The sequence below is a fragment of the Cupressus sempervirens genome, chromosome 6 (genome assembly GCF_028749045.1).
Source record: "Cupressus sempervirens isolate cs-2001-9-10 chromosome 6, ASM2874904v1, whole genome shotgun sequence".
NCBI classification, from domain to species: domain Eukaryota; kingdom Viridiplantae; phylum Streptophyta; class Pinopsida; order Cupressales; family Cupressaceae; genus Cupressus; species Cupressus sempervirens.
The window spans coordinates 627800828-627824145 of record NC_143123.1 but is presented as its reverse complement, the minus strand read 5'-3'; the positions used below and the strand labels follow the sequence as shown (position 1 = coordinate 627824145).

At 35.9% G+C, this 23318-nt stretch overlaps 2 protein-coding genes across 3 annotated transcripts in view; one reads left to right on the top strand and one right to left on the bottom strand.

Annotated features, from left to right (window-relative positions):
• Window positions 1-3403: 3403 nt before the first annotated feature.
• On the bottom strand, window positions 3404-4396 carry LOC149553794 (kunitz trypsin inhibitor 5-like). Its single transcript, XM_089789152.1, has 2 exons — window positions 4246-4396; window positions 3404-4126 (listed from the first exon to the last, which is right to left on the bottom strand). Exons 1-2 carry the CDS (start codon window positions 4272-4274, stop codon window positions 3556-3558), a joined length of 600 nt encoding a protein of 199 aa, XP_089645278.1. The 5' UTR covers window positions 4275-4396; the 3' UTR covers window positions 3404-3555.
• Window positions 4397-18621: 14225 nt separating this feature from the next.
• LOC149553793 (cation transporter HKT1;3-like) overlaps window positions 18622-23318 on the top strand; it is a 4913-nt gene continuing 216 nt past the window's right edge. The window contains exons 1-2 of one of the 2 annotated variants that reach the window (XM_089789947.1): window positions 18622-19715; window positions 19808-22137. In XM_089789947.1, coding sequence (XP_089646073.1) covers window positions 18865-19715; window positions 19808-19847 — 891 coding nt within the window. In that variant the 5' untranslated portion in view covers window positions 18622-18864 and the 3' untranslated portion in view covers window positions 19848-22137. Of the gene's footprint in view, window positions 19716-19807; window positions 22138-23318 lie in introns of those variants that run through there. The other variant, XM_089789948.1, reaches the window with a different exon arrangement.

Genomic DNA, 23318 nt, shown 5'->3' with positions numbered 1-23318 from the left:
TCTAAACTGTAAGAAGTGATCTGGCTGAGTGTAAAAATGACATTACTATATTTTGAAGATAAGCTATTTAGTAGAATGACTTTAGCATCATCATCATCATAAACATGTGCTTGGACCTTTGTAAGTTTCCTAATGAGAAATCTCAAATTACTTATATGGTTTTACATTGAGATTCCATTTTATATTTTGAATCTAAACAACTAAAGTTTTAGGGAAAACTTTGCATTGATAGTTTTTTTCTGAAAAAAAACTTATTTAAATTATCTCAAATATCTACTGACAATTTATCTAAACATGACGAAGCTCTGAATCTACACATGCAAGACCAATAATGACTTTTTCTTTATCATCCCTACTCTTCCATTCTAATACTTTATTTACATATGAAGGTGGTTTTTATTTTCCATTCATTATTCACCATAAATTCTTATCTACTTGTTTTCTATGTATGAAAAATAAAACCAATATATTTTTCTAATGGATGCTCCATATCAATACAATTTTTGGAAACAACTTTAATACAATTAAATGCTTGAATAGATATATGAAAAAAAACTTCGTTTGATTGATCCAACCATTTCTTGATTTGACAATTGCAACAAAATATTTTCTACCAAGGAGAGAAAGTGAATAATTTGTAGATAACAAAATCATCCACCTATTTATTGTCCAATCTATAAACATTGTTCCTTATACATCCCAATACATGAAAGAATAAAACTAATCCTCATCACACAACATTATATGTCAACTTCAACCTATCCTCATTGTTGAGCATACTACATCGACATTAAATTTCAAGTTTCCTCCAATAGTATTAGTGATTTGTCAACAAGATTGTTTGCTTATGTACCCAAGCCGGTAATTAGACATGGATTTTATGATTTAAAAAAGTTTCCACCAGTGCTATATTAATGACTATAAATCACATATACTATTGTATTTCACAAGGGCCATCTCTAGCGACCATCCAATTTCTCCAGTGGACATCCAAGTTTTCCAAATCTTTAAATTTTTAAAAGGATATAGGAAATTGGCCACCTGATCAATTTGTTTTCATTGTATAGAGCTCATTTTGAGTGCCCCAATCTCTATGGTGCCAATTATTTATTATTGGTGGTGACCATGCTTAATAAAAATCTTCACACAATAGGATCACATTTTACCTCTTCATTCACATGAATAATCCCAAATTTTTTAGCTCTTCTATTTCAAAATGCTATACACAGCTAAATATTTCTCTACTGTCATGTGAAGCATATAAATATTTGATGATTTTATTGATAAGTGATCAATACAATTTATAGCTTGAAGATGGTTGCACCAAATGAAAATTTGGAGGAGGTTAATAGTTACAAAACTATACCCAACCATACTAAATAATGTAATAACTTATTTCCAACATTAAGAAGAAGAAGGAGAAGAAGGAGGTTATAAACGATACAAGGTCAGGTTAGTGGTAAGGGGGTTTAATCAAGAAAAAGGGATTGACTTTAGTAAAATTTTCTCACCAATTGTTAAGTTGACTACTATTTGAATAGTTTTAGGATTGGCAATAGTTTGGGATCTTGAATTGGAAAATCTTGATGTCAAGACCACATTCCTACAAGGTGATGTAGAAGAGGAATTGTATATAGAGAAGCCTAAAGGATTCATCAAGAAGGGACAAGACCATCTTTATTGCAAACTAAATCAAAGCTTTTATGGACTCAAGCAAGCCCCAAATTAATTGTTCTTAAAATATGATCGCTTCATGACTGAACAAAAATTCACAAAGTGTGAATTAGACCCATGTGTCTACTTCAAGAATCTTCGTAATGGTGAGTACATCATTCTTCTCCTTTATTTTGATGACATGCTAGTCGATGGTACAAGTAAAAGAATTATTAATAAATTAAAGGAGAAATTGGCAAGAAAGTTTCGAATAAAAGACTTAGTGGAAACTAAAAAGATTCTTGGCATGGAAATCACTACAGACAGAAGAAAGAAGGAAATCATGTTTTCTTAAAAACTATAAATTGATAAATTTGTCGAAAGGTTTGGCATTGCTAATGTAAAATTTGTTTCTATTTCTCTTGCTGGTCATTTATGTTTAAGTTCAAAATTATGATAAAACATAAATGAAGAAAAAAAATTATGGATAAAGTTCCTTATAAGTCTATAGTATGTAGCATTATGTATGCTATGGTTTCCACTTGCTTTGACATTGCTCATACGTGGGAGAAATCTTAGGAAAGCTCATTGAGAAGCAATGAAATAGATATTAAGATTTATAAAAGGCACTTCTTATTTTATGTTATGTTTTTGAGGTAATAATGTTCAGCTACAAGGTTTCATTGATTCTAATCTTGGTGGATATTTCGATAAATGAAGGTCCACTATTGGTTATATCTTCATGTTTGCTAGAGATGTTATTAGTTAGGCTTCAAGGTTTCAACATTCTATTGCTCTTTATTCAGTTGAGGTTGAGTATTTGGCTCTTTCTGCAAGTGGAAGGGAAATGATTTGGCTTCAGTGATTGCTTGATGATTTTAAGTTTTAGAATGTCGCTCTAAGCATGTTGACATGCATGCTTACTTTGTTCATCATGCAGTTGAAGAAGGCAACTTCGAAGTTTTAAATATAGACACAAAGGTCAATCCGGAGACATCTTGACAAAGGTTGTAACGAAAGAGAAGTTCAAATGTGCCAGGACTTCTAAACAAGAGATAAAGAAACTATTAAGTAGAGTCTTGGGTGATCAGTTGCAGTATTGGTTGACCTTCAGGTGTAGAGTGTGAAGGCCAACAAACATATTTTCATTCTGTCCAATTTTGTGTATCTTAGATTCCAAGACTCTTCAATATATTATGTAATTGGAGTCTTTATATGTGCTGCTTCTATATCATTTATAAATATTTTTTAATTCTAATACAATACTTTGCTCAGTGTAAATGTCGACACAAACTATGATTAACCATGATAAATCTTATGTTCCATGTATCTCTATTTTCTCTTATCTATTAAATATTCATGTGCTATTTATACTTTCATAGTTAAATCCTCTTCAGATTGTCCCTTTTTTGAAAGAGAGGTAAGTGGGTCGTATATGTATATTATATATTAAATACAGAACGTGATCGTCAATTGTGTTATCTGATTGAATGGGTTTAATAGAGTAGAGAAGTGTACTGATATCAATGTGATTGTGCCAATTTATTATAGTGTATTCGAACCATCTAATCATTTTTATACATTTGATCCACGTCGCAATCATTTACAAACGTTGGTTGACTGTGTTTCTTAACGACTTTCATATTCATACATTGACCAAATCAAATCACTTTATAAATATTACTCTTCGAACAATTTACGAACAAGCAAACTATTCTGTTCACACAGCAAGACCTAGTCCTGCACAATATCAAGGTAGAATTTACTTAAATTCATTCACAAATTATTTGAAATAAATGACAATCAGCGCACAGGAAGGCACTGTTATTTCCATATTTTATAAGCACGTCAGTCCTGTTTTGTTTTATTCTACTCATAACCATTAAACCCTAATAAAGAGACCTATGCCCTTTGAAACTGGACTTTGAGGGGGTCAATCTCAGTATCTTTGACGAGCCACTGGTTTCCATCATCGTCAGTGTAAATACCAAGCGAGCCACACGCAGGCCTGCAAGTCTCACACACGCCAGGGCAATAAGACAGCTCATAAACATTGCTACCATCTCCTTCACTTTCGCTGATCCTGAAGTAATCCAGATCAGTCGAAGAAGAGGACGAGGAAGACGATGCTCCAGCGTAAATGAAATCTTTGTTCAGTTCAGAATCAGATATGACCCTCCACCGAGTAGATTGCACACAGATTGTAGACGCAGAAAACTCGACCTCCAAGTCCACATCCTCACTGATTGCTTTCACATATTTATAAGGCGTGAAAATCACGGGAAGGCTTTCCTCCTCGTTATTGTAAGATACGTACATTGGGCAGCTGTTATTGCGCATCTTCAATCTAAGCCCACCGCCATTCACAGGAAGGATGGTATATTCGGTTCCTGTTACCACAGGTGTTCCCACAATGTCTAGTACACCGTCTCCATAAGCAAAGGGCAGAATTGCACCCACCACTAGCAGAACCCTGTCAATTCAACAAAAAGGAAATCCAATTATCAGTATTTACGCGCCAAGTAATGGGAATTATTAGAAGAAAGAGACTAGATATGCGAGAGAAGGAAATGAGACATCCATATAACGTACCAGGCTGCTTGAGAAGATTTCATCACCATTTTGTATTGTATGTAGGAAGGAAATGGATGCTTTGTCTGAAAAGTTAAAAGCTATTGTGTTAACCTTCGATGTCTTAGACGAGGGGCTCTTCTACATTATTTATAGAGGAGGAAGAATGGCATAACAAAACGTGGGAAAGCGGACTAATAGTGTTTCAGTACTACGGATGTTCTGCTATCTTTTATCTTATCTTATATTGACTTTCATTTTCGTATATGGTGGCTCTGACTTTTACTTTCTTGATAAGGATCAATTAAAGCATTTTGTTTATGACGAGCTTCATCATGTACGGATGGAGAATGCTTTTTAGAAGACATCTCAAGCTAATATTTAAGATTCGTCTTTCTTTGCGATCTTCTAAATTGTTAATGACTCAACTAATAAATTGTGAGCTTGGCAGCATATTAAGAAAAATACCAATCAAAATTTGTTTCTTGGAAAAGCTTAAATATATTTTATTTCATCTTGAGAAGATCAATGAAAGGCTCCTTGCAGACAGTTCCATTGCGCAAGAGAGAGTAGAGAAATAGGAAACATCGTTAAGGTGTGCATGTATACAGAATAGTTGGTAGCCGTCAAAAGAAAATCAGAATTTATAGATGAGTCTTATAACGTGGAGTACTGATCTTCTCATGACAGGAATGTAAAGATATGCCATAGTCCCTATGAACAGTCTTCCTCTTCATTTCATCTTATTAGTTCCTGCCGTGCAGGAAACTATTACCTAGAGGTCACCGTTACCTCATTATTAAAACATTTTTATACATCCAATCTCTATGGCCGAATGTTTAGTTCCTGTCCTATCTTATTCTTCTACCACGGCTGAAGCTGCTTGACGTTTATCACTGGCAGGGGATATTCAGATATTCACAACAATCGACACGAGAGAAGAGGGGATAATCGACAATCGAGGCTAGAGAAGAGGGGAGAATCGAGGTGGATGTCAGGACCTCGTAAAGGTTTTTTCAGGCTTTTCCACAGAACGAGGTTTAGGGCCGGTCATTGCTGGGAGATTACCAAAAGCACCAGCTGCCTGCTATGGCCTTCCCTCCTTCATGCATGTGAAAAATCAAACTATTGCAGTCACTGATTATTAATCTCTTATCACAAATGATTATTAAACTGCTGAAAATAAATTTCCAGCTAATATCGAAAAATAACACAACTGCAACTTCACTTAAAATACGGAAAGAAATGCGCAACAGAATCAACACAATATTTTCGAACAAATTGTCCCTGGAAAAACCCCTAAGGGAAAACCAGTTCTACAGATGAGAAATTATATTAAACTTCAGCAAATCAAGAGATACAAAATTCCTTGCCTCACACTGGCAGAACTTCGACAACCTCCTAATTTCTTCCGTTGCTATTTCTCACTGCTATCCCTGCGCTAACACTGCGCCCTTGCTAACACTGCAAGACTGTTTGCTAACACTGCAAACTGCTTCTCCAAAAGCTTCCTTGCTAACACTGCAAGACTGTTTGCTAACACTGCAAACTGCTTCTCCAAAAGCTTCCTTGCTAATACTGCAAGACTGTTTGCTAACACTGCAAACTGCTTCTCCAAAAGCTTCCTTGCTAATACTGCAAGACGGTTTGCTAACACTGCAAACTACTTCTCCAAAAGCTTCCTTGCTAATACTGCAAGACTGTTTGCTAACACTGCAAACTGCTTCTCCAAAAGCTTCCTGCCTTTTTCTCCAAATGCCCCCTAGACCCCTTTTTATACTACTCTCGTTGGTAAACCAACGACCGAGATTAAAACAAACCAACGACTGAGATTAAGACAACTCAACAGCCAATAATAGAATTGGTTGCAAGGTGTCCAAAAGGGAATCTCTAAAATTAGTAAATAATAACCATTTACTAATTTTTGGCAAGTGGACAAACAGCTGTCCAAACCACCCATAAATACAACCGCTATTCATAGATAAGGACGAACAGCTGTCCAAGCTACCCATAAATAGTGCTGCTATTTTCGGGTCAGAAATAACTGCTGTCCAACTAACAATAATTAACACTCCCTCTTAGCGAGGAAGCTGTTCTGCATGACACCCATCTTATCTCTGAAGAAGATAAATTTGGCCTTTCCCAAAGCCTTCGTCAGAATGTCTGCTACCTGCTCATCTGTAGGTATGTATTGTAGTCGAACAACTTTCTTCAATCTGCACACGTGGGTCTCTTTGCTGTGTGCTAAAAAGCTTTCTGGTTGTTCTATGTATACCTCCTCCTTCAACTCACCATTGAGGAATGCTGTCTTGACATCCATTTGATGGATCTGCCATCCCATCTGTGCTGCAAGTGAGATTACAGCTCGTATAGAAGTATACCTGGCAACTGGAGCAAATGTCTCCTCATAGTCTATTCCCTCCTTCTGAGAGAACCCCTTTGCCACAAACCTAGCCTTGTATTTCTCGATGCTACCATCTGCACCGTGCTTTATCTTATAAATCCAGTGTGATCCAACTACAGCCCTATCTGTTGGTCTAGGTACTACCTCCCACACATCATTCTGCATTATTGAAGAATATTCTTCAACCATAGCATCTCGCCATACCTGATGTTCTGCAGCTTCCTGATAGCTAGAAGGCTCACTATCTACCAACTGACTAACATAGTCATTGAACTTGGCTGGTTGTCTTCGCTGTCTAGTATTCTTCCTAGGAGCTCCCACAAACTCCTGAGTATCCCTTTGTGCACAATCTCTGATGAAGTGATATCTGATATCTATATGTTTAGACCTATCATGAAACACTGGATTTTCAGACAACTTGATGCAACTCTGATTGTCACAATGTATCACAGTAGTCTCAACCTTCTGACCAAACAAGGCTACTAACAACTTCCGAAGCCATATAGCTTCACATGTCGCCATGCTAGCTGCTATGTATTCTGCTTCTGCTGAACTTAGAGCCACAGACTTCTGCTTCCTGCTGAACCAAGATACAACTCCTGATCCCAAGCTGAAACAACACCCTGAAGTGCTCCTTTTGTCTGTTGTACTTCCTACCCAATCTGCGTCAGTATAGCCTATCAACCTGATACCTTCACCTCGAACATATCTGATCCCATACTTGACTGTACCACACAAGTAACGTAGCACATGCTTAGCCGCTCTCCAATGCATTCTCTTTGGTTCAACCATGAACTGACTAAAAGAGTTTACTGCAAATGCTATATCTGGTCTAGTGTTGACCAAATACATAAGCAAACCAATCAACTGTCTATATAAAGTGGGATCTACATCTTTCTCCTTAGATGTATCATCATGCTCTGTGCTCACATCCGGAACACCTGTCACTGTCTCACGAAGCAATCTAAGTGCTCCATGATGAATATGGCCCAACCTCCTATGCCATAGCTCTCCAAGATCTCTAGGATTATTGTTGCTCATAAGTGCCTTAGGAGTATCAAACTGCAATCTATAAAGGCGACCACTCCTAACTCCAATAGTTATGGGTGATTTCCAATCCTTGTGCTTAATCAACACATGTGTCCCTCTAAAGAGTACATTATACCCCCTATCCTGAAGAATAGATACAGAAATCAAATTCATACCTAAGCCCGGCACATATAACACATCATGAAGAGGAATTATCTTTCCATTCTCCCTCTGAAACTGAACAGTCCCTTTCCCAACAGGGTTGAGTTTGGACAAGTTTCCCATAGAAATCTGGATGTTGGTGTCCTCCTCCTTGTAACTGGAGAAGTATTCTCTAACTCCTGTCATATGAAATGACGCCCCACTATCTATATACCAAACACACTGTGAGGTTGAGCTAACCATACAAGCTATGAGTGCAAACTCATCTTCCATTCTGCTGGAGAGTTCTTCTGCACTTGCTGAAGCTGCCACCTGCTTCTTACCCTTTTTCCTGTCTGGGCAATCACTGACATAGTGGCCAAACTCGTGACATCCAAAGCACTTGACCTTAGAAAGGTCCTTCTTCTTCTTTTCACTTTGTGAATTTGATCCTTTGCTAGATCCCTTCTTTGCTTTCCCTTTACCCGCTAGGGCAACGTTCTCTTGTTCCACCTCATTTTTCTGACTCTTGTTGGCCCCATTGACAAGACTTAGTCTAAACTCCTCCTGAGTGAAATCAGTCCATAGTCGATCCCAACTCGGTAAAGTATCTCGTCCACTGACAACTTGAACAAAGACACTCCATTGTTTAGTAAACCCATTTAGGGCTATTCTCACTAGCTCATCATCACTAGGGCTATCTCCAACAGCTGCTAACTCATCCTTGACAAGTCTGAGCCTGGTGAGGTAACTTGTGACGTCTTCTCCCTGATTCATCCAGGTATTCTTTAGCTTCTCTCTGAGAATCAACTTCCTGTTAGTGGTAGCATTCTGGTACAGATTTAGAATGGCGTCCCACATCTTCTTTGCTGTATCTAGCTTCGAGATATGTGAAACAATATGATCCTTGACACCATCAAGGATAATTCTCCTCGCTTTGGCATTGTCCTTCCTATATGCTGCAAGCTGTGTTGCATCCGTTGGTACAGGTACACCACTGGTAGCATAATCCTTGATACCATTCTCTTCCAACAATAAAGAAATTCTGGCCTTCCAGACACCAAAATTTGAGGCACCATCCAATCTATCCTGATCTCTCAAACCAGCTGAAGCCATCTCAAGGGTTTAAAGCAATAATAAATCTAAAGAGATCAAAATTTCTTTCCTAGGGCAAAACTCTTCTACCCTTAACAATGCTCTGATACCATGTGAAAAATCAAACTATTGCAGTCACTGATTATTAATCTCCTATCACAAATGATTATTAAACTGCTGAAAATAAATTTCCAGCTAATATCGAAAAATAACACAACTGCAACTTCACTTAAAATATGGAAAGAAATGCGCAACAGAATCAACACAATATTTTCGGACAAATTGTCTCTGGAAAAACCCCTAAGGGAAAACCAGTTCTACAGATGAGAAATTATATTAAACTTCAGCAAATCAAGAGATACAAAATTCCTTGCCTCACACTGGCAGAACTCCGACAACCTCCTAATTTCTTCCACTGATATTTCTCACTGCTATCCCTGCGCTAACACTGCGCCCTTGCTAACACTGCAAGACTGTTTGCTAACACTGCAAACTGCTTCTCCAAAAGCTTCCTTGCTAACACTGCAAGACTGTTTGCTAACACTGCAAACTGCTTCTCCAAAAGCTTCCTTGCTAATACTGCAAGACTGTTTGCTAACACTACAAACTGCTTCTCCAAAAGCTTCCTTGCTAATACTACAAGACTGTTTGCTAACACTGCAAACTGCTTCTCCAAAAGCTTCCTTGCTAATACTGCAAGACTGTTTGCTAACACTAGAAACTGCTTCTCTAAAAGCTTCCTGCCTTTTTCTCCAAATGCCCCCTAGACCCCTTTTTATACTACTCTCTTTGGTAAACCAACGACCGAGATTAAAACAAACCAACGGCTGAGATTAAGACAACTCAACAGCCAATAATAGAATTGGTTGCAAGGTGTCCAAAAGGGAATCTCTAAAATTAGTAAATAATAACCATTTACTAATTTTTGGCAAGTGGACAAACAGCTGTCCAAACCACCCATAAATACAACCGCTATTCATAGATAAGGACGAACTGCTGTCCAAGCTACCCATAAATAGTGCTGCTATTTCCGGGTCAGAAATAACAGCTGTCCAACTAACAATAATTAACAATGCAGGTGTGACGCATGCCTTTATCTTTGGACTGTAGTAGACCCCTGTGGCGATTGCAAAATGGAACTAGACGAGCTTCTTCTCTGTAGGATACGTTTGTTGTACCGGTGAGAGGAATAGACCGATGTGTTTGCGGAGGCTGCTGCATAATTAAACCATTTGTTTCTGGATCCAATTTAATTGTTTTTCCCCAAACTGTTATCTCCTTGAAAGCAAGCTAGGATCTTGAACTATAAGGGAAGATAAGGTAGCCTTACACACACTGGCATGATTGAAATGTCTGTCATTGATTTAACCTGGGAACTGAGGCTTAACCAGGAAACCAATCTTGTCCAGGTATCAAGGTCCTTTTTCCAAAAATATTAACAAATAGTTTCCATCAATTGTCATAGAAGCATGAAATCTACAAGGCCTCGACCACTAGGAAAAAATCAATTGATCTTTTCACTTTAGAGTTCCAAGATTTAGAAATCCATGGATTTATTATTCTTAATGGCTAAACTTTCTTTTGAAACTTCTCCTTACATAGCACGTCTTAACCCAATACCCACAACATCCTCCATGTGGAATCGTATCCCAAAACCGATGCTTATCTTTTGCTCGGCTTCCTCATTTCTGCCCAAGTTTCCTCTACCATCATCAATCGGATCTGCCAACCTCTATTTGCCAGGGTCCTTAGCTTTGAAATCAGCTATAGAGGGATACACAGTAGGCACATCAACTGCTAAACCTAACAAACACTAGATTCCATACATTCCCTACTGCTACAGTTGCATGATTTGAATCATTAGATTTTACAGGGGAATGAACGAGAGAGTTAATGTTGACAAAAGATGACCTATTCTTCTATTGTAAGAAATGTTATCCTCAGGTTCAGGTCTGGAAAGCATCCGTCATTATATCGAACAATCATTTTCTATATGTTGGTATTTTTTGATGAAATGAGAATGAAGGAGAGAAACTGATCTGGTATAGAATTCAAAGTGGGTGAAGTCGCTGTAGCATTTTTATTTATATATCTTACACCTTGGTAGGGTTCTGCACAACTACAAAATTTTTTAAAATAAAATTTGAGTGCTTCAATCAAGACCCCAGACTTATCATCAAGAGGATTTGCCTCTGTGTTATACTACTACTGTCAAGTGCATTGCAACTTCGATGCCTTGTTTGTGATTGAGTACAAAATAAAATCCTTATAAACAAGCTTTTTGTTGAAGGGCTTGTGCATTCTTTACCTTAAATGCCCTTCTCTTGTTTGGTTATGGTAAAGTTCTTAAATAATGAGTTTCTTTGTGAAAGGCTTGTCCTTCATTCTCACATAGATTCAATTTCACAATTCCGGTTGAGTTATTTCCAGCTGTGTCTGATATTCTTATGCATTTTTATGGCTATTTATCTGGTTTTAAATGTTTAGAAGTCTCCATGTAAAAATTTGAAGAGGCCCAATTTGAGCATAAACTCGTGTATTCATATTTTTTAATTTTATGTCCATAATAATTTGGATAGTCCCAATCTCGCATTCTTGTTGTCTACATTTCCAAATCTCCAAAGTATTGATTTCAGTAATAATCAACTCAAGAGGTAACATTCCATCCACTCCCGCTAACCTTCAGTATCTAACAGAGCTCTGCCTGAGTAACAATGCATTGACGGGTAAAATACCCCCTTCCATAGCTCAACTCTCATCTCTATATGTGCTTGATTTAAGAAACAATACATTAGATGGTTCCATCCCCCTCAACATTAGATGCTATTTCAAGTTGCACAGTCTACTCTCTTCCATCCTTTATGTCTTTGTACTGCGATGTTTTTGTTTACCTCAACACTGCCTATTCCAGCCAAGTAACTCAAACCCGCTTAGCCATTCCTTCCTTCACCTAACCACTGCCTTTCTCTTCATTCACTTGGCAGGAACTAAGCTGCCCTGCAGCCCTTGTTTGAAGTGTAGTCTCACGAGCCACTTCTTTCCATTTTTACGATCTCTACTTTTATCTATTGTGTCCGAAAATTGAAGAGCGTTGAGTACATTCATTCTACATTGTAATTTATAATTTATTTTTTCAGTAGGTGAAATATTTCAATCAACATATTTTGTATATAATAGTTACATTTTTAAATTTTGTTATGTGATTGAATATGATAACTGAAATTCATTTTAGAGACCAATTAGATGATGAATGATGATTATAACGAATAAGCTGATTAGCAATCTATTCATAGATGAAGAATATTGAGCATCAATGATTTCTTAAAAGTAACCCAGTCTTATTGAAAACTTTGGGAAATATATCTACAAGTAACCTAGTCTTATTGAAAACTTTGGGAAATATATCTACAAGCTACACTTTAGTTGGTAAAAAAATCAGCTATATTTTCTTACATAGACAGTCTTCACAAATAAAATGATATTTTTCATTTATACTTTCTTGTGATCATGAAACATTGTAAGCATTGATATCTTTGGTACATTTAGCTTATCACAATATATAAGGGTTATATATTGTTTGTGATGAAGAGCCTAACATGATTGTCAATTGAATATCGCTTCACATGTTTCTAGAAAATCTACTTTGTCATCTAGTAAGACTAGATGACTAGGGAATGTTAGTTTTCTTCTTACAAATCCATGCTACAACAAAAAATATTAGATTGAATTAGTCATAAAGATTTAGTATTTTAGACTCTACCCAACCAACTTAATTTGAAAAAATGTAACTAAAGAAAGAAAGATTGAAACTATCACTATTCTAATAGTCCAACTCATAAAGCATATGTTTCTTTAATATGACTCCAACAATATTATAAGACTAACCAATGATTGTTTTTAGACAAGTCATAGATTGAGACAATACCCCAACTACATGAGACATGTTTCAATGAAAAGTAACTAAATAAATAAATTTTTTTCATAAGCAATGAAGTAGTTTGTTAATTACATTACCATTTGTAATAACTAATATAGTTTCTAACCCAAGATGAATCAATAGATTCCAACAAGATATCCTAGGAAGTTTTGAAGAGAAAGGGAGAAAAGATTCGTCAACATATACAAAAGCCTAAAAGGTTACAATCAACATGAATGAGTTAAAAGCAGATGGTGATGACATATTGAAGAGATGAATTTACCTTAGTTGTCTCTATTCTTTTTAAGTTATTTTGCTAATGCTAATTTTCCATGTTTATGAGCTATGACAAGCTATTTTGTTTTGGTTTGTAATACATCATGATATATATGGTTAATCTTTTCTTAAGGCCTTTTTATCCATTTAAAAGCTTTTTTATCGTAATTAAAAATATATTTTTTATGACCAAAAGATTGGTGATACTAAAAAATCTTAAACTTGGTATTCTATGAATTTCTATTTGTTGTATTTTATTTGAGAGATGAATATTTTCCATGAATTTACAATGAAATGTTTCCAATATATTAATGAAACTATTCAATCTTAGACATTATAAAATTGGTCTTGTGCATATTCCTTTTCTTTACTTATAAGTATTTGATCATTTCTTGTAATAAAAAAATCATGACATAAAAAAATGGTGAATGGTCAATAAATTATGATATTTGATTTAGAACTAATTTGTGATAAACTATGATATCTAATCAAAAAATAAGTTACATTACGTATTTTTTGATTTGTAGTGGGATTAACAAATTAATAGATCAACATATGTACAAGTGTAATATGCCCCTTAAAATATTAATTATGCAAATAATGCCATTTTTAAAAATCATATTACTTAATAATTGTCATTATTTTTTAGAATTATTTTTTAGAAAAGTGATCATTTCATAAATGATGATGTAGAAAAAAACCATTGAATAAAATCATTGTGATGTATCAAGACTAATGAGATAATTTTTAATTTTCCTTAGTCCCACCTTGTTATGTCATTAACAATTAGAGACCACCTTTTCCACTTGGTAATGGTGGGGATTGTTTTGTAGCCCCCACTCCCTAGCCTTCACCCTTGTCCACACCCTTAGGAAACTATAAAAATAATGGGACCCAAAAAGAGAAAAATCCAAAATTAGAAATAAGAAAGGAAATTTACCTTATAGTTTTGGAGGAAGAGAAGATGGGGGGAGAAGGAGATTTTGGAGACTTGCCAAAAGTAGGACCATAATGAAACAAAAAGCTAGTAGAAATTGGGAGCTTAATGAGGAGACACATTTAGATGCTAGAGAGAGAGGAAAATAAAAAGAAGAAAAGAGTGGGGAAGGAGGAAGATTTAGACGAGATAGGATGGAAGCTAATGATACTAGCTCATCATCGAAGGAAATTAAAAGTTATAAGAAAAAGAAGAAGAAGGTCAACCTAGGAAAAAGCTACGCGTCGATAAGTTTCACTATGAATGTAGTGTAATTTACTTCTTGTGTTGCCCTTATTAGCATGAATGCTAATGATATTCCTATGGGGGAGTATTCTAGTATTGTTGGAAAAGTAGAGAGATGGTTAGCATGATTGTGTGTTACATTCATGACTACATTTGTCATTGATGTCAATATACTTTGAAGATTTATAGAGTAGTATAGAGAGAATGAAGTCATACAAATCAAATACTGAAGACGAGTTCAAGCAAAGTTGAGAAAATGTTTTATATTGTGTCTTGATAATGTTGATGAGTGCACGTGAAAGGTTTTTTAGACATGTGAGAATTATTTTTGTTTTACATAAGATAGTTTGAAAACAAAGTATCTAAAAAGTTATTTTTGGTAACTGGATTGTATCTTCTAAAAGGGATAGAATCTAGATGAGTGAAGTTAGATAGAGATGGTAGAAAACTTGATCATCAAGTCAATGGGTGCACAAAGTCTGAGGTTGCATGTGTGAAAATTTGTGAAGACTGTGAGTTGATAGTGTATTGTAATTATGAATAAATATAATGAATTGTATTATCCTAATGAACTCTTATTATAATTAGATGGGAAAGTTTCAAGGACAACTCAATGAATTGTTTTGAGAACTTTGTATAAAGGAAGGATTGTTTCCTTGGATGTAATTATGAGAGGAAAGTGAATTGTATAAGAATCATGAAGATTTATAAATGCAAGTAAGTGATCAAAGGGATTATTGTGATGTGAAGTCAGAGATCTGGTATTGAGATTTGGAAAGTGTTTTTGTGCCATATTGGCATGGCAAGAGGACAGAGCAAGAGTTTGAGTTACTAATATTAGTTCCAATTGGATAGTGAGTTGAATGGCCTTGCCCCTAATGTTTTTTGGATAGTGGATCCATCTTCCTTCTACAACTCCTAATAGGGTTGGAATCTCTCCATAGGGATTCAAACTCTCCTAATAGGGATTGATATGTACTAATTGTATTTTATTGGCTCATAAGAGAGTCCATCCTCTTATAAGAAATATTTATATTAGTACATCATTTGTCAGTATCATTCCCATCAAGTTTTTCCCTCAGATCAAGGGTTTCCCTAGTTAACATATTTGGTGCTATTATAATGTATGTGTATCTTCTTATGTTTGTTATTAATATTGATCACATGTTTGAAATTTTTTAAGTTTCATAAAAGTTGTATTGATCAAATAAAAAATTAAACTCCCCCTAGTCTTAGTTATCTTGGTGGAATTTACTCTCTAGCATTTTTATCAGAGTATCAGGTCCTTCAAGGAAAAGCTTAATAGCTTAAGCAGGTTGGTGATGTGTCATTTCAAAAAGTCCTACATTTGATAGAGTTAACTATGACAGTAGGAAAGAGAAGATAAAGACACATCTTTTATGCATGGGTCCAACATATTGGTTGATGACCAAGAATGGAAAGACAATAGTTGAAGAAAGCAATCTTGAAGAATGTAGTGAAGCTAAAAGAGATTTGTTTATGTGTTTAACATGCTTTCTAGAGAAGAACTTTTGTCAACTCTTCCTAAGAGTGTAGTCACATAAAATCCTTTAGATTATCACACAAAATTTGGATGGCTTTGGAATCTACTTTTGAAGGTGATAAGCATGCTAAGAGAATATAATTACAAAATAGAATATGTTTTCCCAAGAGGATAACATGATGGAAGATGAATCTCTAAGAAGTTATATTAGAAGAATATTAGAAATTGTTGAAGGAATCAAGCTTTATAATGGAACTAAAGACGAGGATGAGATCATATGGAAGATCTTGAAAACACCACCTTTCAAGAATACATTGCAGATGATAGAGAAAATGATACCTTGTACTAAGAAATTTTCCAAAGAGACGATTCTTAAAAGATTAGATGCAGCAAAAGTAAGTTTGAAATAGTATGGAGATTTACCTAGCATGTTTTTTTTTTTTTGGGTGCATTAAGTGTTCATCCTTCCTTACCAAGGATTGATGCAATGAAAATCTAAGGGTACTCCTACTAGAGGTAAACCAGATCCTTACAAATAACCACACAGTAGAAACACAAAAAAAAAAAAGATCTAATACCAAATCACAACACTTTAGTCATTAATATAGCTATTTATATGCAATGTGCCTAATTGTAAGGCCTTCCAGGTTAGGGCCAAATACAATAGCAATTACAAAATAGTTTTGCAAGATTCCACAAGATCCAACTCTATACTAATCCTAACTAGTCCAGACCCACACTCTAGTGGGAAACCCCAAGGAAACATCAACTTGTTATCACAATGACATAGTGCAAGGCAGGAGAATTCCGAAAGGAGATGTCCTAGCCCCTAGAAAGTAACTACATAGTAGAAACACAATAATAGGAAAGACCTAATACTGAATGCAACACTTTATTCATAAATATAACTATTTACATGCAATATGCCTAGCTATAAGGCCATCCTGGTTAGGGCTAAATACAACAACAATTACAAAATAGTTTTGCAAGATCTCACAAGATCCAATCCAAATCCTAGCAAGTCTACAACTGAACTCTAGTAGAAACCTTCAAGGAAGATCTAAACTTGTGCTCAAAGCCCACCAAGCAATCTTCTAGTTTTCTAAGCCTTAGTCACTAGCCCTTCAAAGTTCACTCTCAAAGTTCACTCCCACACTTCATCCTCCTCTCCAAGCTAGATGATAATCAAAACCCTACTATAAACTACCTCACATTTGGCACTTTGTCCACAAACTCAAGAAAAACTTTCTCTTCAGCTACTCTGCCACCTTGAGGGAAACTTTAATATCCTGCACTTGAACCTGTAATATCACATTATGACATATGCATGCTTTATAATACATAGAAACATGAATATCCATAGCAACTTGACTAAAAATGAAAGCATTTATATCTTTCAAAGAATAAGATCTCCATCTTGAATGCATGTCAGGTTTGAACATATTTGAAAGTAAGTTTCTTTATGTCCCCTAGCAAAGCCATATGCCTAGAGAAGGCTTTTTGGTCTAAAAGGCTAAGAAAAATCATGAATCTAGATCAAAAAATGTTGACCTCTCTAGAAAAATGAGAAGTTGTGAATTAAAGTCTAGCTATTTGCAAAAAGGGCATTAAAGGCCAAAAATCCCTAAATGTTGACGTTTGGAACCCACAGGCAAACCATGGTACATAATGCACTAGGAAAAATGGGAAATTTTAGGTTCCATGGTAGTAGACCACACATAAAGGAACCTAAAATGACAGGTCTTTAGAGAAGAATTCAAATGCTATCACAAATTGAGAGTGTAAACCATAGGAAAATGGGGGACCAACAAATTATAAGCCCAAGTTATAGCCCAATTTGAGCTTATAATTGGAAAGCGGAGTACATAGATACCATTTTCAATCCTTCCACCAATGCTTAAAAGAGGTGATACCAAACTTATGCAAAATATTCAGAGGTAACTTAGAGATGAGTAAGTCAAAAATATGTACAACAACTAATGTCATATATTTTTCTCTTCAAAATAATCAAAGGTTAGAAAGATAGAAAACAACTAATAATTTAGACCGGTCAAATCACAAAGCACAAGAACAATGCATTATCTATGACACTTTTGTACGTCTAGTTTTCCATATAGTGTTTTAATCCCCTAAAAAATTCGAAGAGGTCAGGTTTTTTCTTTAATTTGGTGGATATATACTTTTGTTGCACTCTCTAATTCTAGCACCACGTTCCCCAAAGTTCATAACAATGATGATTATGTCATATTATGGTAACAGAATATCCATTATAGGCCTAGTCTCACATCTATTATCTCTCAACTAGGTATTTCCTTTTCAATCGAGGATAAGCATTAGACTTTAATAGCCCCCACTATGGAAATCCGTATTCCTATGCTTTTGGCATAATGATAGTGGGGGAGGACCAAAGCTATTCCTATGCCTTTCGTCGTTCAGCCATTAGTGCAGACAGAATTAAAATATACGAACAGATGATGCCAACATCCACATTCAATGGTTAAAGAGGTAAGTGGACTCCACTGAGAATCCTGTAATGGCTATTCCATTATAGTAATGCATGATATAACAGAAATTTAGTTCTCCACGACGTGGGCATGCCTTGGTTTCTTAACAGCTGAATTCAATTGGACCCCCTCTGTCAAAAAAAGATGCACAATAGTTCAACACAGAAACGGGGTACAATTACAAAACACCCTTACCCATTCAATTACCTGAAAAATGTCTTCAATGTGGGGGCTCCAATTCTATCTGATCCCTATTGGATTCGTGTTAACTATTTCGCTGCCATTTCTTTAGTGGGTCTGATTCCTTTCACACTCTCACCCACTAAAACAAAAACACATTTGAATGTGGTTGATGCACTTTTCACTAGTGTGTCATCTGCAACTGCGAGCAGCTTGGGAGTGGTTCCCATGTAAGGTCTTTCACACATCCACCTTGTTGTGATGATTATTCTCGTGCTTCTAGGTGCAAAAGTCTTCACCTTCTCCTGCTCTCTCTTCCTTGCAAGGCTCAGACTCTAGAGTCAACTCTCTATGAACAATAGTGCCTAAATGACTGATCAAGACTCAAACATCACAAGTGATCATGGTGGATCTACAAGACACTTTGATCAGATGAGAAGAGAATCAATAATATACCCTAAAAAGCCAATTACTGATCCCGAGGATATCATTTGCGGTGATTTAGAACTGTGGGAGATCAATGAACCGAGCAAAATGATGGCAGAATTTTGCCCTAATGAGATTAAAAGTGATGCTGAGAACGTTGTGGATGGTGATTTGGAATACCAAGCTCTTACTTTTTTTGGGTATCTATGTTTTGGGTATTTTCTGTTTGTTCAGTTAGCTGGTTTTATGCTCGTTTGCATCTATTTTTCTTTATCCAAAGGCGGAGAAAGGATCTTGAATGAGAGAGGCATAAGTAAGTCTTTGTTTGCAGTTTTTACGGTGGTTTCATCATTTGCCAACTGTGGGTTCGTTCCATTGAACGATAATATGATGCCCTTGAGAAAACACGGCGTTTTGCTTATGATATTGGCGGTTCAGATCCTCGTGGGAAACACAATGTTTGGTCCTTGCTTCACAGCTATATTACAAACACTTCGGAGATTTTCAAGAGCGGAGGGTAGGAGAAAATTATGTGATTATGTAGTGAAAAATGGGAGCAGACTGTTTCCAGATCACTTCTTCTCCACAAGGCAAGATATCTGGCTCCTACTCACAATTGAGATGCTTATGTTGTTTTCGTTGCATTGGGATGAGGCAGCTCTGGATGGGCTCACTGCGGGCAAGAAGTTGATTGGAGGGGTGTTTCAATCTGTGGCTATAAGGCACGCTGGTGAAAATATTGTCAATCAACAGCTTCTCTCCCCTGCCATCTTTGTTATCTACATCGTCTTTATGTAAGTTTTCTTCCTTGCAAATTTCATATATTAATTGAAAAATATAGAAATGTGTAAATTTTTAGTCTTGATAGTTTGTGTTTTTGATGCAGGAGCATCTTGCATGGAAAAATTATTGGCAAAAAAAATTGAAGGAAAAAAAAAAAAAAAAAAAAAATCTGGAAGAGAGAGAAAGTGACGAAAATTAGAGGAGAAATAATTAAAAATAGAAAATAAGAATAAAGGAAAAGAGGAATTTCTATTTTCGAGGTGCATGGGTAGCATAAATAGGAAAATAGTTGTCATACCATTTATTGAGGTGTATGGGTAGAATTCTAGAAAGTTATGAATATTGTAGAAGGTTATGAAAGTTGTAGAAGGTTGTGGATATTGTGTAGGTGGAAATTCTAGAAGGTTTTGGATAAATCATGTATTTAATATTTGTTGGGTGCTTTGTTGTATTTGGGTGGGAATTTAATATTTATTTAAAGATAGTTGTATTTACCTTTTATCTCACATTGGTTGTGTTTGTAATGTCTTGGGTTAGAAGTGCCTATTTAAGCAAGGCTTATTATCATTTGTAATCAAGCTCGAGGAGTAGAAGCTCGAGAAGAAGGTGGAAGCTCAAGGAGTAGCTTGAGGAGTGGAAGCTCAAGGAGAAGTTTGAGAAGTAGAAGCTAGAAGGCGTGAAGACTTCAAGGTGTGAAAACTCTAAAGGTGTAGCTCTTCAAGTAGAAGTTATTGGTGAAGCTCTTGGTGTAAAGACTCTTATTTAGGATTTCTCTTATGTTGAAGAAGTCATATCATCTTGTGGGTGTTGTAAGGATTTTTCAAGTATAATAAAATTAATTGTGAAGCAATTTTTTTTCTTGGTCTCTATATTGCTGCTTTCTTGATTGTGAGTGGGTAAAGGTGGTGTGGCCCTCTATTAGTGGTATTAGAGTAGGAGTTCCTGAGTGTACAAGCAGATCGCCGAAGTGTGAGGCAGTTTGTACCAGGACCTTGGTTGGGTGAAGTTTATCAGAGTAGGAGTTCCTGAGTGTGCAGACGGATCGTCGAAGTTGAGGCAGTTTGCACCAGGACCTTGGGAGGATATGCAGATTGATTGATTGATGCAGAGATGGAAGATTGCACTTGTTGAGGCATGATCATAGAGAGATTATGGATTGCAAATCCGTTGTCCTAGACTTGTGATGTGGTTCCTAATTGTTCGTGCGAGGTGGCAGGTTGCGATTTGACTTGCAAACAATTTGGTTGTCACAAGAAGCGTGGGAAGGATTTGTTGCAAAGGGTTTACGAAGATCTTGGAAGATGGCTCCAAGAGGATTGGACCCTAAGATGATTGCGAAAATCCATGATATAGTGGAGAGGAATTTTTCTAAGATGATTTCTCGGTTGGATGATAGATTGGCTGATCAAGTTAAGGAGGTTCGTGAGAGAAGATGGCATCACAAGGTTGAGGTGGAAGAGGATGGTTTTGCTGATCAGTCTGTGGAGTCTGATGCAGAACCTGTAGAGAAAATAGAGGTTGTTGCTGAGGATATTCCTAACCTTGCTAATGTTGGGATGGAGGTTGGTTTTCATGATCAATTGGTTGAATCTGACATGGAGATTATGGAGCACTTGGAGGTGGATGATCCAGTTGTTGGAGGTGAGTTATGTATTGCAGAGCATCTTGTTGTGAGCAATGAGGTTGTTGGTTTTGAGAGTTTGGCATGTATTGATGGAGATCTACATGTTGGTGCTGATATGAAGTTTGTTGTTGCTGATGCGGGGTTTGTTGCTGCTAGTGTAGATTCACTAGTTGTTGATGTGAATGAGAGTTTTCTAATGAAGCATTATGTTCAGTTTGTTCTTGGGCATGAGCTTGTTGATTGGATGGTTGAGATTCTAGTGTTTGATAGAGTGATGCATATGTGGAGGATGTGTAGGGTGGTTTTGTTGTCTCTATTGAGGTGGAAGCCTTTGGTGAAGATGAAGATGGTGGTAGATCTTTCTTTTGGCTTCAAAGTGTGAGACACACTTTTCTATCTACCGGGGAAGTCTGATGCAGGAGCATCTTGCATGGAAAAATTATTGGCAAAAAAAATTGAAAAAAAAAAAAAAAAATTTTGGAGGAGAGAGAAAGTGATAAAAATTAGAGGAGAAATAATTAAAAATAGAAAATAAGAATAAAGGAAAAGAGGAATTTCTATTTTCGAGGTGCATGGGTAGCATAAATAGGAAAATAGTTGTCATACCATTTATCGAGGTGTGTGGGTAGAATTCTAGAAAGTTATGAATATTGTAGAAGGTTATGGAAGTTGTAGAAGGTTGTGGATATTGTGTAGGTGAAAATTCTAGAAGGTTTTGGATAAATCATGTATTTAATATTTGTTGGGTGCTTAGTTGTATTTGGGTGGGAATTTAATATTTATTTAAAGATAGTTGTATTTACCTTTTATCCCACATTGGTTGTGTTTGTAATGTCTTGGGTTAAAAGTGCCTATTTAAGCAAGGCTTATTATCATTTGTAATCAAGCTCGAGGAGTAGAAGCTCGAGAAGAAGGTGGAAGCTCAAGGAGTAGCTTGAGGAGTGAAAGCTCAAGGAGTAGCTTAAGGAGTTGAAGCTCAAGGAGAAGTTTGAGAAGTAGAAGCTAGAAGGCATGAAGACTTCAAGGTGTGAAAATTCTAAAGGTGTAGCTCTTCAAGTAGAAGTTATTGGTGAAGCTCTTGGTGTGAAGACTCTTATTTAGGATTTCTCTTATGTTGAAGAAGTCATATCATCTTGTGGGTGTTGTAAGGATTTTTCAAGTATAATAAAATTAATTATGAAGCAATTTTTTTTCTTGGTCTCTATATTGCTGCTTTCTTGATTGTGAGTGGGTAAAGGTGGTGTGGCCCTCTATTAGTTTTTGAAATAGGGGACACAAAATTCAAATTTCACAGGTAACGTATACATCTTACATCTTATTCGTAGTATAATTAAGTGCTTATCTAAAAGATTGTCTTATATTAGATAGGGTAGTTCCATATTAAATAGGATAGTCCCATATTACTATAAATTATCTATAGATCAATATACAAATCACTTGTATAAGAATTGATTTCTTTTCTTCTCTCTTTTATTGAAAAATTAGTTTGACTAAAATAGAATGATGGGGTATTTCTCATATCTATAAAAGAAGCGCTTTCTTTTCTTCTTTCTTTTATTGAAACATTAGTTTGACTAATTTGCAATGAAAGGCTGTTTTCTCATAGTTGCAAAAAAAACTCTTTCTTTTCTTCTTTCTTTTATTAAGCCATTAGTTTGATTGATTTAAAATAATGTTATGTTTTCTCATATTTTTATTTAAATGTCACATTCAAAATTTATACTTGTTTAGTTAGTGACTAGTAGAATTCGCATTAATGTGTAGGTCCTAGAAAATATATGGGTATTATTTTGATGAGCCATTAGCTAAATCAAAGCTTACAATGTGTTGAAAAAATTCAACTGATTGTAGTGGAAGGATTTCTTAAATGGCATGTGCTTGACCACTTTCCTTGGCATTCATCTACCTATTTAAATAGATTCATTATTATAATTATAATTTTCTTCTTTTCAGTGAATACACAAGCCTCAAAACTCTTTTCTTACCCAAT